Below are 14,265 nucleotides of genomic sequence, written 5' to 3' on the forward strand. Positions count from 1 at the left end.
AATTGGTGCTGATAATTGAGAGGACAATGTGACTTGTTTATTTCTCAGGTTTAATTTGGTATACTAATTGTCCTTAGTTATCAGCAAGTCTAAGTCCATAGTTGGTGCTGAGTAAACATCTCTTGAGTGTCTCTTTCTCTTTCCTAATAAATGTGGCTTCTTTTTTATTTAGCTGCATTACAGGCACTAAAGAGAAAGAAGAGGTTCGAAAAGCAGCTCACTCAGATTGATGGAACACTTTCAACCATTGAGTTCCAGAGAGAAGCCCTGGAGAACTCACACACCAACACTGAGGTGTTGAGGAACATGGGCTTTGCAGCAAAAGCAATGAAATCAGTTCACGAAAACATGTGAGTGACTCTGGTCTCCCCCTGAATCATAAATTCCCTCAGTGTTGGGAAGAACCTTTGGAACCATATTATGATTTTGGCAGGAATGGATTTACTCATTTGAGGCTCTTTGACATGTTGAATGAAATAGTGTCTCAGGGAAAGATTAAAGGTTATAGCAACAACAACAAAAAAGACCATGAAAAAAGGAAGGGCATTCATTTTTGCCTGTAATGTTTCCCAGTGACTTTATGGTTGCTGGAAACCGTGCCTGTAAATATTTTAATTCTACGATTTAAAAAAGGCACGGCACAGTGGCTCATGCCTGTAATCCCTGCACTTTGGGAGGCTGACGCAGGCGGATCACCTGTGGTCAGGAGTTCAAGAGCACCCTGGCTAACTTGGTGAAACCCTGTCTCTACTAAAGATATTTTAAAAAATTAGCCAGGAATGGTGGTGGGCATCTGTAATCCCAGCTACTCAGGAGGCTGAGGCAAGAGAATCACTTGAACCCGGGAAGCGGAGGTTGCAATGAGTGAGATCACACCACTTGCACTCCAGCCTAGGCGACACTGCAAGACTCCGTCTTGGAAAAACAACAGCAACAACAACAACAACAAATTTTTAAAAGCCTTCAATTTCATCCTCTGTGAGGATGTTGGAACTATGGGATAGTGGCTGTCAAACGTTGGAGGGAATCAGAATCACCTGGAAAATACGTAAAGAGAACACAGATGCCCAGGCTCCTTGAACTAGGAAAGGATTTGGGTCCATGTGATTCTGATGCTAACCAATGTTTGAGAACCACTGACATAGGAGAATAGTTATGAGCATGGATTTGGGTGTTAAATTTTCTGGGCTATAATCCCAGGCTAACAACTGACTATCCCTTGGGAAAATTATTTTGTCCTTTATTCAGTTTCTATATATGTAAATTAGAGATGATAATAGTACTTACCTTGTGGTTATTGTGAGAGTCAATGAGATATTATATGTAATGCGCTTAGCATAGTTCCTGGCACAAAGGGAGCACTCAATAATATTCACAATTTGCTTAACATTCGCACTGGGAAATATGTCTGTGACCTGATCCTTTTCTGATATTGCATATGAAAGTGGAACCTGGGCCAAAGATGCACAAGAGCAATGATTACCTACGAGAAGTAGACAAATTTCCATAGAATGGGAAAAGGTGAAAAAGGTGGAGGCTGGGGGGAGTGAAGACAACCTTGCTAACACTTTCTTTTCTGGATAATTCATTAACAATCAGCCTCCATTTTTACAGTTTCAGGGAGATCATTAGATTCATTATCAGAGTCAAAATTCTCTATTGCTTTTGGGTGCTGAAATTTATTACAAAATCAGCCTTTCTCTCCAGGCAGCTTGGCCACATCATACCATTGTATTACATCTGAAAAAAATTCGTTCCCAGGCCCAAAGTTTAGCCATACATTTTTTTCATGTTCCTTTTTAAAACATATTTGTTGAATATTTATTATAAATAGAATAATAAGGTTTAGAGATAAGGGATGGTCAAAGGGAAGTAAAAGTATTCTTTTTTGATTATTGCATTAAAATATGTCAAAATACCTCTTACAGAGTCAGAGAAACTCACAAAAAATTAATTCCACTGTAAAACTTTAGGAATTTAGGCTACTTAATAATGAGGGCATTATCACTTCTCTTATATCCAATCAGTTTCACCTAGTTTCAGAGTTGTAGGAATTATTCAGAGACCAGCTACTATAGAAACATTCCAGAACCTGGCATGTAGACACCAACATGCTTAGGCAGGTGTTTAGGAGCCAGTGAAGCTCAGATGTTGGAAAATGTCTTCAAAGCTGCTGTTCATCCTGAGCCAGTGGCTTCTTAGATTTCTTTGCTGCAGTTGCTAATTCTTCTGAGGGCTTTATAGGTTTAATTCTGCTCTCTTTAGTAACCTCTCAGGGCATCACCACTATGGGAAAACCCTCAGGGAGCCAGGATCTCAGAGCAGCTAAGTGTTAGAAAAAATTGCTCTCTAGCCCTTCAACAAAGGGCTGCTGTCAGATAGGGGCTCCTGAGAACTGCCAAAGCTCATCTAGTCTTGGTGGTCCTGGTGGTCTGTGGCAGTGTTTCCTGCAGAGCTGATACACAGCAGCATATATTTAAATTTGACATATGCCCTACCAGAAAAAATTTCAAAATAGGTCTATAAATATTAATAGTTATAAAATACTTTTATTTTTAGTGAGTTCCAAATATAATAGGTATTTGCTTAATGCTTTTAATATATGTGCACATACGGGATTATTAACTTTTTTAGAAAAATATTAATTATCTTTAAAGTTGGTAAATATCAGGAATATTTATCCTACTGAAATAACTAAGAGTTTGTATTAAATGAACTGACTTTTTCATATAGGATTATATCTAAATTATAAGTTAACATTCTAAAATGTTCAACAAAATATGATTTCCCAGGGATCTGAACAAAATAGATGATTTGATGCAAGAGATCACAGAGCAACAGGACATCGCCCAAGAAATCTCAGAAGCATTTTCTCAACGGGTTGGATTTGGTGATGACTTTGATGAGGTACGTAACCCAATATGGAGAATGCAGGATTGTGGCTGCTGTAAAGAGTAGCTTCCCATCATATACGGTAGGCAGGTTCCCTTACTACTGAAAGAACAAGTGATATTTGTTAAAAAGCTACTTCTCTTAAGAGAAAAATAAAGTGTTAGTAGCTCTGATTTAAAGAGAAGATTAATATAGTTTGGCAAACAGCTACCTAATTAAGTTTTCAGCTATTAAGGAAAAAACAGCATGTGATTATGTAAAGTTAGTGACTTTTAATGGTTGAAGTCTAAACAGCCCCATTAGGAGGAACTGAATGCTCACACATCTGGGCAAAACAAAGTAGACTTTGCCATTCTGCATGAAACAGACGTATCATGCTCTATGGCTATTAAATTAGAGGTTAGGCTGCCTCTGTTTATTACTCAGGCTATGAAAACAAATAAATGTGGAGTGGCATTATTAACACACACATTCCATTTAGATTAATCAGTCCAATAACACAAACAGACTATAATTATAATGGTGATGTCTGCACTGTGAATTTCAATCGTTCTGCTCAAAGCACACACAAGTAGGACTAGTACACATACAGAGACATTTCCAAAGCTTGGATTAACATGGCAAATAATGCACCTTCCTTCATCTATGTGATATTAAAAATAATACATTTAGCAAGTAAGATGTGGTTCCATGGAATCCCCCTAAATGAGGATGGGTATCAACACCTTTTAAAAATGGTGTTGACAAAGGGTCGGAAAAAATATGGCTTGCAGGTCAGATTCTTCCCATGACCTGTTTTTGTGTATTCTTTTAGGTCAGGGTGGGTTTCACAATTTTAAACTGTTGTTGAAAACTGACAACAAAGGAGACTATGGAGCAGAAGAAAACATTCAGCCTGCAAAGCCTGCAATATTATTATTTGGTCCTTTACAGAAAAAGTTTGCCAACCCCTGGTGTGGACTGATAAGCATCTAATGAGTAAATTATGATGTGGTGGAAAGGACTCTAGGCTTATGTGGATATTTGGGCTCTATCATTTATTAAAAACTTTGTGGCTGGGCACGGTGGCTCACGCCTATAATCCCAGCACTTTGGGAGGCCGAGGCGGATGGATCACGAGGTCAAGAGATTGAGACCATCCTGGTCAACATGGTGAAACCCTATCGCTACTTAAAATACAAAAATTAGCTGGGCATGGTGGCGCACGCCTGTAGTCCTAGCTACTCGGGGAGGCTGAGGCAGGAGAATTGCTTGAACCCAGGAGGTGGAGGTTGTGGTGAGCCGAGATCGCGCCATTGCACTCCAGCCTGGGTAACAAGAGCGAAATTCCGTCTAAAAAAAAAAAAAACTTTGTGTAAGTCCCTTTTACTTTTCTGACCCTTAGCTTTCTTATCTATGATAATGAAGATTATTAGATCACTGGATTATCTCTAAAATATCTTAAATTAGTGTTTGGTACCTAAAGAATGAAAATGACGGAGGAGATGATTATTCTGTTATCATATTGCTAAAGAAAACATCAATATGTTTCTGCTGCTGTTGAAAATAATGAAGCACTATTGGCAATTCTGGGCATACATTTGGCCTAGGATAGCTTGTTCTGTCATTACTATATTTGTGGTATTTGTCCCTAATTGTTTTGTGAGCAGAAATAGGACATCAGGGTATTCACTTTGATACCATTTTATTCATATGGCTTGTGGAAATCCATCAAGTGCACAACTATATTGACTGTGCTATTTCATATGGCCCAATACTATACACCTTCATATTTTCTTCTCTTTTTATGAGACGAATTTAATAGAGGTCAGACAATCTTCCAGCTTGTTGCAATTCTGATACCCACTGACTCAATCAAATGTTGTGATTGGCATAAATATCTTCTCTCTCCCCACAGTGTTATTACTCTCACTTTAATATTGGATTATTATTTGTTTATATGCCTTTCTCCTGCATTTGAGCATAAGCTCCTTGAATATAGGGAGTGTTGATTCAACTTTGCATCCCAGTACTGAGTTCAAAATCTATCCAGGAGTGAGTGCTCAATAAATTTGTTGAATAATGAATGAATGAATTCTCTCATTCATTATTCATTCATGAAAGAAAAATCTACTTGGTTGAATATAATGTGTCCCAGGTCATTTCTAATAGTGACAGCCACATAATTCCATCAATGGCAAGTTTAGTTGTGACTCTCAAACTCTGAGAGGGCTGGACTCCACTTGAGGACTTATGGAGCCAGTGAGATCTGAGCTATCTGAGTCATCTCAGAACTGGCATAAGGTGACTTACATCTTTAAGGTCTCAAACTAGCCTTGTCTCTCAAAAGTTTTTGGGACAGGGAGTAGTTTAAGATTAAACCAGACTCTTTGGTACTATTGCTAAAAGAAAGGAATATGGTATACTTATCTTAAATTGAACTTTTCTTAACCCAAATATGCAGCCTAATTTATATTGGCTTTGGTGATTTGATAAAAGAATCATATCTCTATCTTTGATTCTTTTTACTTTCTGTGCATTATGGTTTTGCTATACCTGTTGTTTTATTTTGAATAGCATTAGCCCAAATATAAACATTCATTTCTACCAATTAAAGTTTTGTAGATTCTAAACAGTAGAAAAGAACACATTGGAAAAATGACAGGCAAGGTGTAAATTTCCCAGAAGCATGGGGAGGTTATATATTCAGCTAGCACAAATTACATGAATGGCTGTTTACTGAAGTATTAGAAGATTAACTACAACAAATTTGCACAACCTAGAATATTCATTTTTTAATCATTGCTCAGTGTTGCAAAAAAGACTTAGTTTTAAAATAAATATTCCATTTCACTGGATTTTCACATATCAATTGGGTAGCAGATGTTCTTGTTATTGTGTTTGAGGAAACCCACGTCTTGAAACGTTAACTCCCTAATTCTTCCTTTCTCCTGTGTTCAGGATGAGTTGATGGCAGAACTTGAAGAATTGGAGCAGGAGGAATTAAATAAGAAGATGACAAATATCCGCCTTCCAAATGTGCCTTCCTCTTCTCTCCCAGCACAGCCAGAGAGAAAACCAGGCACGTCCTTCACTGCACGTCGAACCCGAGCAGGTCTGCTACCCAGCTCAACCACCTGTGGTCAGATAGTTGCCTAAAATGGTAGCCAGGCCCATTCTTTTTAGGACATGTTTTTTATTTCATATGTAATGCATTTTTATATGTAATTCATACCTGTTTTCAATGCTGAAAGTGTGAATGTCACCAATTACTAATTTTTATCTATTTTATGTTCCAGCATCTTCCCGGAGGGCAGAAGAAGATGATGATGATATCAAACAATTGGCAGCTTGGGCTACCTAAACTAAAATGCATTTTTGATACCTAAATTAATGAGCTGTAGATAAAATATAATTTTTTTTTTGCCAAGTTCAGAAGTTAACAAAGGCTGTTTTTTTGTTTGTTTGTTTTTGTTATTGTTGCTGTTTTTGAGTTGGAGTCTCGCTCTGTCCCCAAGTGGAGTGCAGTGGCATGATCTCGGCTCACTGCAACCTCTGCCTCCCGGATTCAAGCAATTCTCCTTCCTCAGCCTCCTGAGTAGCTGGAATTGCAAGCACCTGCCACCATGCCCAGCTAATTTTTGTATCTTTTAGTGGAGACGGTGTTTCACCATGTTGGCCGGGATGGTCTCTATCTCTTGACCTCGTGATCCGTTCGCCTCAACCTCCCAAGTGCGGGGATTACAGGCCTGAGCCACTGCGCTTGGCCGACTCTGTTTTATAATTATACTGAATGAATAATTGTGTTTTAAGCCTTCTAAGTAAAAGTGAAAAAGGAGTCATGTGTACATACAGAATCAATGATGGAGGCTAAGTGCGGTGGCTCGCACCTGTAATCCCAGCACATTGGGAGGCTGAGGCAGGTGGATCACTTAAGGCCAGGAGTTTGAGTCCAGCCTGACCAACATGAAGAAACCCCATCTCCAATAAAAATACAAAATTAGCCAGACGTGGTGGCACGTACCTGTAATCCCAGCTACTTGGGAAGCTGAGACAGGAGAATCGCTTGAGCCTGGGAGATGGAGGTTGCAGTGAGCCAAGATTGTGCCACCTGCACTCCAGACTATGTGACAGAGGGAGACTCTGTCTCAAAAAATAAAAAGTAATACATTTAGTATAGCTGGGAAAAGTAACGTTATTTCATATGTGAATGAAAAGTTGCTGTGTGTATCCATGTAGCTGTGGTAAATGTAAATATACTGTGTCTCTTTTGGGAGCGACTTCTAGTAGAGGAGTCTTAGATGAGTCTATACATAAATAGTTTCACTTGAGTTTTGCAGTTTAAAATCTTAAAGGAGCTTTAATTGACATTTATTATACCAATTAAGCTTGGAATGGGGCAAAGGATGCATTTCGCAAAATGTCTGAAAGCACTAACAGCTTACACTGCTGAGTGAGAATCTCCTGGGTATAATTTACCCACTTAGGGAACTGCGTTAACACTCCCAGGCCATTATGATGCTGTTATGGCTTCAGTGTATAAATGCATGAGTGTTCTTCCTGTTGTTTTGTGCTCTCTTGTACATTTATTTACACTTTACAGAATATTCCTTGTAAATACATAAAAATATTGGCAATTAAAAGTATATCTTGAATAAAATTTTGGCCATAATTATTTTTAAATGAAAATAAATTACAAAATTATGTGTTACCCATAATAGATCGTGGACCATCAAATGACACATATCACTTAATAAGATATTTTAATATTCTCTACATTTGCTTACCAATATGGTGGAATGGAAAGAGCACTAGACCCAAAGGTAGGAGTCCTGGGTTTCAGTCCCTGCTCTGACACTAACATGAGCCAATAGACTCTCTGAGCCTTTGTTTCTTCACTGGCAAACCTAAGGATCGGACTTGATGATTTTCTAATGATTCCATCCTGCCAGAGGTGATTTGCACATTCTGTTCTTCTTGGCAGTCTTCCTACCCTGCACAGTGCAGGTACCAATCTTACTTATTCCTTAAATCTTAGTTAAAATATCCTTTGTTTGGGGAAACTTTGCTTGATTGCCCAGACTAACTCAGGTTTCCCCATTATATGCTGTTGCAGTGCTCTTCTTTCTGTCACTTCTTATCATGATTTATATTATATATTTACTTGAATGATTCCTTAATTATTGTTGCTCTTCCCTGCTGAGCACTGCTAACCACGAGGGCAGGGATTGCTTTTCTTTTAGTTAAATAGTTGATCCCCAGCATTCTGCAGTTTCTCATCAGCAGGCAATCAATTAATATTTATTAAATGAATGACAATTGAGAGTTTACATCTTTCAGGCCATGATAGAATAACAGGACCTAGATTTACCTTATACTCTTAAACCACTGGAAAACTGGACGAAATACAGGAAACAACATTTTTCAGACATTGGACAGCAGGTAGCACTGGACAATGTTTCTTGAGAAGGGACACAAGTAATCCCTGCCTACACAGGGAAGGGGGACCCAAGTAGAGGTTGGTGGTCTTGCTGAGTTGAGAAAATTTGTGGGGAAGAGTACTAGAAAGGATGTTTCTGCAGGGGGAGAGAGAGAGAGAGAGAGAGAGACAGAGAGAGAGAGAGAGAGAGAGAGATGCAAGTAAGAGGGCATGAGCTATCTATGGTCTGAATGTTTGTGCCCCCATCCCCTAAATTCATGCATTGAAATCATCACCCCTAAAGTGATGGTATTAGGTGTGGGGCTGTTTGGGAGTTGATTTCATGAATGATGAATGAAATTAGAGCTTTTATAAAATGGGCCCAAGGGAGCTCATTCATAACCTTCCTCCATGTGAGGACACAATAAAGAAGATGTCATCTATGTACCAAAGAGCAAGCTCTCACAAGACACCAAATTTGCTGACATCTTGATCTTGGACTTCCCAGACTTCAGAACCATGAGAAATAAATATCTGTTGTTTATAAGTTACCCAGTTGATGGTGTTTTGTTATGGCAGTTCCAGCAGACTGAGAGAGAGACAGAGAGACAGAGAGAGAGAAACAAAGAGAGTGAAGTGGTGGTGGGAGGATGGGGAAAGAGAGGGAGGGAGAGGAGAGAACTCTGGAACTCAGCAGAAGAGTACCCTCAAATCTGCCTCTGAGGACCGATCTGTCTACATGTGTGAGGAAACTACTGACGCCGAGAAGAACTGTTGGAAAGACAGACGGATCAATCTCCAGAGCACACACAGGCCCAGGAATAGTTTATGTACCTCTAGCCAGAGTGGAAAGACCTCCTAATACAGGGAGCATTTGGTTAAGTCCTCAGAAGGGTATTGCTTCAGTAGTGGGGCCATATTACACCTAGACTAAAGGGCACACTTCACAAAGCCTAAAAGCAAACCTCAAAAGGATCAAATGATTCCAATTGACTAAATTGTATCCCAGAACAAAGCCCTCAAATACTTAAAGGAATATAAAAACTATCAATTAGCAATAACAAAATGAATAAAACCTTAGCACCCAATAGCATAAAATTCACAAAGTCCACCATTGAGTCAAAAACGTTCAAGCATGCCAAAAAACAAAGAAATACAATCCATAACCAGGAGACAAACAGTAGGAACAGATAGTGAAATGACAAAAGGCAAGATTTTAAAACAGCTGTTATAAATATACTCCATACGTTCATTAAGACAGCTGTAATGAATATACGCCATATGTTCAAGAAAGGAGAAGAAAAGCATGATCATGATGAAGAGAAAAGTGGAAAGTATTTTGAAAGACCCAAATTGAAGTTCTGGAGATGAGTACATGATCTGAAGTGAAAAATGCAGAACGTCATTGATGGCATTAACAGCAGATTGGACACTGCAGAAGAAAAGATGAGTGAACTTGAAGACATAGCAACAGAAACAATTCTAAATAAAACACAGAAAGAAAAACACTAAAAAAAAAACAAAAAACAAGAAAAGAACAGTGAAGAGTGAGCTGTGGGACCATATCAATTAGCTTAATGTGCAGGTAATGGGAGTTCTGAAATGGTGATGATGAGTTGGGTGGATGAGGGATGATTTGGCTGAGGAAACAGAATAGAAAAAAACCTTTGAAGAAATAATGGCCCCAAAATTTCCAAATGTATTAAAAATTATAAACCTTCAGTCCAATGAAATGCAACATCTCACGCAGAAATCCCTGTATCCTTCAGTAACAAAAGTTATTGTGGAATGCTAGATTGTCAAAACCTCATGAGTGATGTCTGAATGTCTCTCCTCACTCTAGTTAAATACACATGCCTATCCAGTTTAGCTAGATCCGTGAGATCCAAAGAGTATCCATTAACCACAAGAAATGAACACTCAATAAATGCTGGTACAATTGAGAAACTGAATTTTTAGTTCTATTTAATTTTCATTAGTTTAAATTTAAAAATGGACATGATTCATTTATTAAAAAACTTTATGTTCAGAACACCTTGGGTATGTGAACTGACTTTTTATTTTTTTATTTTCTTTCTTTCTTTTCTTCTTCTTCTTTGTTTTTTAGACATGAGTTCTCACTCTATTGCACAGGCTGGACTCAAACTGCTGGGCTTAAGCAATCTTTCAGCCTCAGCCTCCCAAGTAAGTGAGACTATAGGCATGTGCCATTGAATCTACTTTTTTGACTGTAAAATTTATGTAGTCTTTATACAAACCAAGTACTTCAAATGGAAATATGCATCTCATTTAAAATGCACTCTAAGTGTGAAATACGCATTGGATTTCAAATACTTAGTATATTAAAAAGAACATAAAATACCTCATTAATAATTTTATATTTATTACTCATTAAAATATTATTTTGGATGTATTGGGTTAAATAAAATATATTGTTAAAATTTATTTCACCTGGTTGTTAAAACTTTAAAATAATATGGCTCCTGGGAAATTTAAAATTACATAAGTGGCTTGCATTATTTTTCTATTGAGTATTCCTGGGCAAGACCAAATCCTGGCTACCAGCAAGTTTACAGATAATATATGACTTGAAATACTAAAATGCTAACGTATTAAAAAGAAATGTTTATAAAACATGATATTTTATTTTGAAAAGGAATAAAACTATTTTGAAATAAATTATAATGCTGCTCCTCTGTTGACAATAAGAAAGCCGTGAAACACAAGAGAATAGTCGTAAAAGTAAATCATCTTTGGATTGAAAGATATGAAAAAGAATAAAGATATTAATCAGATATCTAACAGTATTTTTGATAAAGCATCCTTAGAACTGGAAGACTTGTTTGGAAGTTATAAATTCTGGTATGTTTGCTAACAACTGGTCCTACTTCTTATAGGGCACTTCAGTGGTAGACCTCAGTTTGGGCAGTGCTGGATAGCTAGTCTGTTGGTATTCTGTCTTTTTTTAAAAAAAGTTTTCTAATAAATAAGGTTTTTTTTTTTTTTTTTTCCTTTTTGGTTGTAGAAGTGCATTCAAGATAACTGAAGAGAAGAAGTTGTATTTGTTGGAAGGAATTTGTATATTCCAGAAATGAAAGCAATGTTTAAAATGCAAATCTGAGGAGGGTCACAAACCTGGGAGCCTCTGGAGGTCAGGGTAGCTCTGAGTTACTCCTTCTGAGTATTCAACTGTAGAGGAAAGTAATCTATCACCATTGTGAGCAAGTTGTTCTACTCAAAAGTCAAATTCCAGAAGTGGAACATTTGATTGGCCAAGTTTGGTTTATGTAACTGACTCTGAAGTTAGCCATCTGAATCCTTATAAACTGAGAAACAGTAAGGAGGGTTGGTAAAGTATAGTGGAGATGATCCCACCTGAAGAAAGGAGAATGCATGTTGGCCACCTAAAACCTAAAAACACCACCTACAGCAATAAATGTCCATGCAATAACTGAGAATAATTAAATCTGAATTACAGCGTTTCTTCATCCTTGGCAAACATAAAATCTAAGCACAGACTTCTTTAGCAGAAACTGGAGTAGCAATAGTTTATACACTGCATTTGTATGTATCTTACTAAAACAAAATGGACAATGTATTAAAGTTTGCAAGCCTAGCAAGAAGAAAGAAGAAAAAAAGGAAAAACCCAAAGAAACCAAGACTAATAAAGATATCTTAGTACCATTACATTACATCCTTAGGGAATAAATTGATAAAATGTTAGTCAATTTCTGTTTCATCTCTCCACTTCCTTTCCCCCATCTCCTGAATTTAAGATGAGCATTAATGTTTCCATTAGAGAAAGTGTTCCTTAAGATAGCTAAATTCCACTTCTAACTTCAAATTCACTTTGCATCGTTTGTTTTTTCATTTACCAGAAGTTTTATCGCACTATATACAGGACACTTGAGGCATTTTTTTTCAGAAGAAAAATGCTCAATATACATAAGAGAAGTACAGACAAGGCAAAGCGATAGAGTTGTTATTTAGAAGAGATGTACAAACAGTGAACAAGTGACAATGCTTATGATTATGAACTATTCTCCTGAACATGTCTAGTTCTCATAGTCTATTGAAGGCAATATCTACCTTATTTATTTATGATATCAGGAGAATTAAGTGTTGCCTTTCAAAAGTCAGAAAACACTCCACTTTAGGCTTCTCTGTGGTGCACTGAAAGAGTGACATGTATGTGATTGATTATTTTGATTATATAAATACACACATAAACACACATGCTTAAATACGCATGTATATAATCTGTGCTTAGATGCAAATTTTATATACTCTGTGTATATTGATACAACATGTGTGTGCCCTGTACTCTTTTGATAGTCTGCTGCTCTTCGTCTTCAATTACTTTCTGGTATTTCCTTACTCCACTTGCTTTTCTTTCATTTGCCTCATAAATGCAAATCTTTCCCACATTTTCCATGATTTAGTTATTTGTGGTTTCTCCCTTAAGACCTAGTCTGTGTATATCTTATTTTAAATTATAGCTTTAACTATCACTTCTGTGGAAATGATTTAGAGTTCATATATAAATTTATTCACTCAATCAATATTTATTAAATATCTATTATACCCTGAGATCCAAACTAAGTATGAGGATTAAAGTTTAATAAAACATGGTCTCTGTCATTGTGGATATTTATAGCTATGACCTCTATCTGAAGCTCCAGTCAATTAGAACTTAGAACTTAGAGATTTCTTCTAGTTTTCCTGCCAGCTCTTCAATAGCAATATATTTGTCTTAAAATCTATTTTGTCTGACATTAGTATAGCTGCTCTAGTTCTCTATTGGTTACAGTTTGCATGGAAATTTTTTTCATATTTTTACTCTTAACATATATCTGTGCTTTAATCTAAAGTCTCTTGTACACATCTTATAATGTATCATCCTTTCAAAAAATCTATTTAATTTCTCTCTCTTTATTTCTCTCTTTTTTTTTTTTTTTTTTTGAGATGGAGTTTCACTCTTTTTGCCCAGTCTGGAGTGAAATGGTGTGATCTCGGCTCACTGCAACTTCTGCCTCCTGGGTTCAAGTGATTCTCCTGCCTCAGCCTCCCGTTAGTAGAGATGGGGTTTCACCATGTTGGCCAGGCTGGTCTCAATCTCCTGACCTCAGGTGATCCACCTGCCTCATCCTTCTAAAGTGCTGGGATTGCAGGTGTGAGATACTTCTCCTCACCAATTTCTACCTTTTAATTAGAGAGTTTAATCCACTGATATTTAATGTAATTACTATATCTGCTATATTTCTGTTTTCTGTATGTTTACTGTGGTTTGAATGTTTGAGTTCCTCCAAAATTCATGTTGAAACTTAATCTCCATTGTGGTAGGATTAAGATGCATGGCATTTTGGAAAGTGATTAAGTCATGAGGGTTCTGCCCTTGTGAGTGAGATTAATATCCTTATAGAAGAGGTTTCAAAGAGCTACCTGGTTCCTTCAACTCTTCTGCCATGTGAGGATACTGTGAGAAGATGCCCTCCCCAGACACTAAATCTGCTGGTGCCATGATCTTGGACTTCCCAGCCCTCAGAATTATGAGAAATAAATTTCTATTGTTTATAAATTACCCAGTCTGTGTTATTTTGTTATAGAAAGAGAAATGAACTAGAGTGATATGTCTGTTTTGTTCATCAATTCCTCTATTTCTTCCTCTTTTGTGTTAAATATATTCTGAAATTACATTTTAATTTTTATTTAATGTAGCTGGCCACTAATGGAACAGGCTTACTTCAAGGGGTACACAGAATGAAGAGTGAAAACTTACAAAATTAGTTTAGAAAAGTAACTAAATAAACATCTACAACAAGAAGCAATAACAAACACTAAGGAATGGGTTATAATATTCAAATATATATTATTCAAATAAATATGAGACACACAAAGAAACTCAAGAAAATATGGTCTATGGACAGAAAATATATTCCAAGGAAAAAGTACTATTTAATTTTTTTAACTACATA

The 14,265-nt window shown here is 36.9% G+C and overlaps 1 protein-coding gene across 1 annotated transcript in view; it reads left to right on the forward strand.

Moving 5' to 3' along the window:
- The window catches only part of CHMP4C (charged multivesicular body protein 4C), a 35,550-nt gene extending 21,679 nt beyond the window's left edge, over positions 1-13,871 (forward strand). Inside the window, exons 2-6 of the mRNA XM_012474836.2 lie at positions 173-350; positions 2,793-2,907; positions 5,833-5,986; positions 6,171-10,474; positions 11,316-13,871. Coding sequence (XP_012330259.1) covers positions 173-350; positions 2,793-2,907; positions 5,833-5,986; positions 6,171-6,235 — 512 coding nt within the window. The 3' untranslated portion in view covers positions 6,236-10,474; positions 11,316-13,871. The remainder of the gene's footprint in view (positions 1-172; positions 351-2,792; positions 2,908-5,832; positions 5,987-6,170; positions 10,475-11,315) is intronic.
- Positions 13,872-14,265: the final 394 nt, after the last annotated feature.

This window comes from Aotus nancymaae, unplaced genomic scaffold (assembly GCF_030222135.1).
Source record: "Aotus nancymaae isolate 86718 unplaced genomic scaffold, 86718_ANA_hifiasm-v0.15.2.pri h1tg000036l, whole genome shotgun sequence".
NCBI lineage: Eukaryota > Metazoa > Chordata > Mammalia > Primates > Aotidae > Aotus > Aotus nancymaae.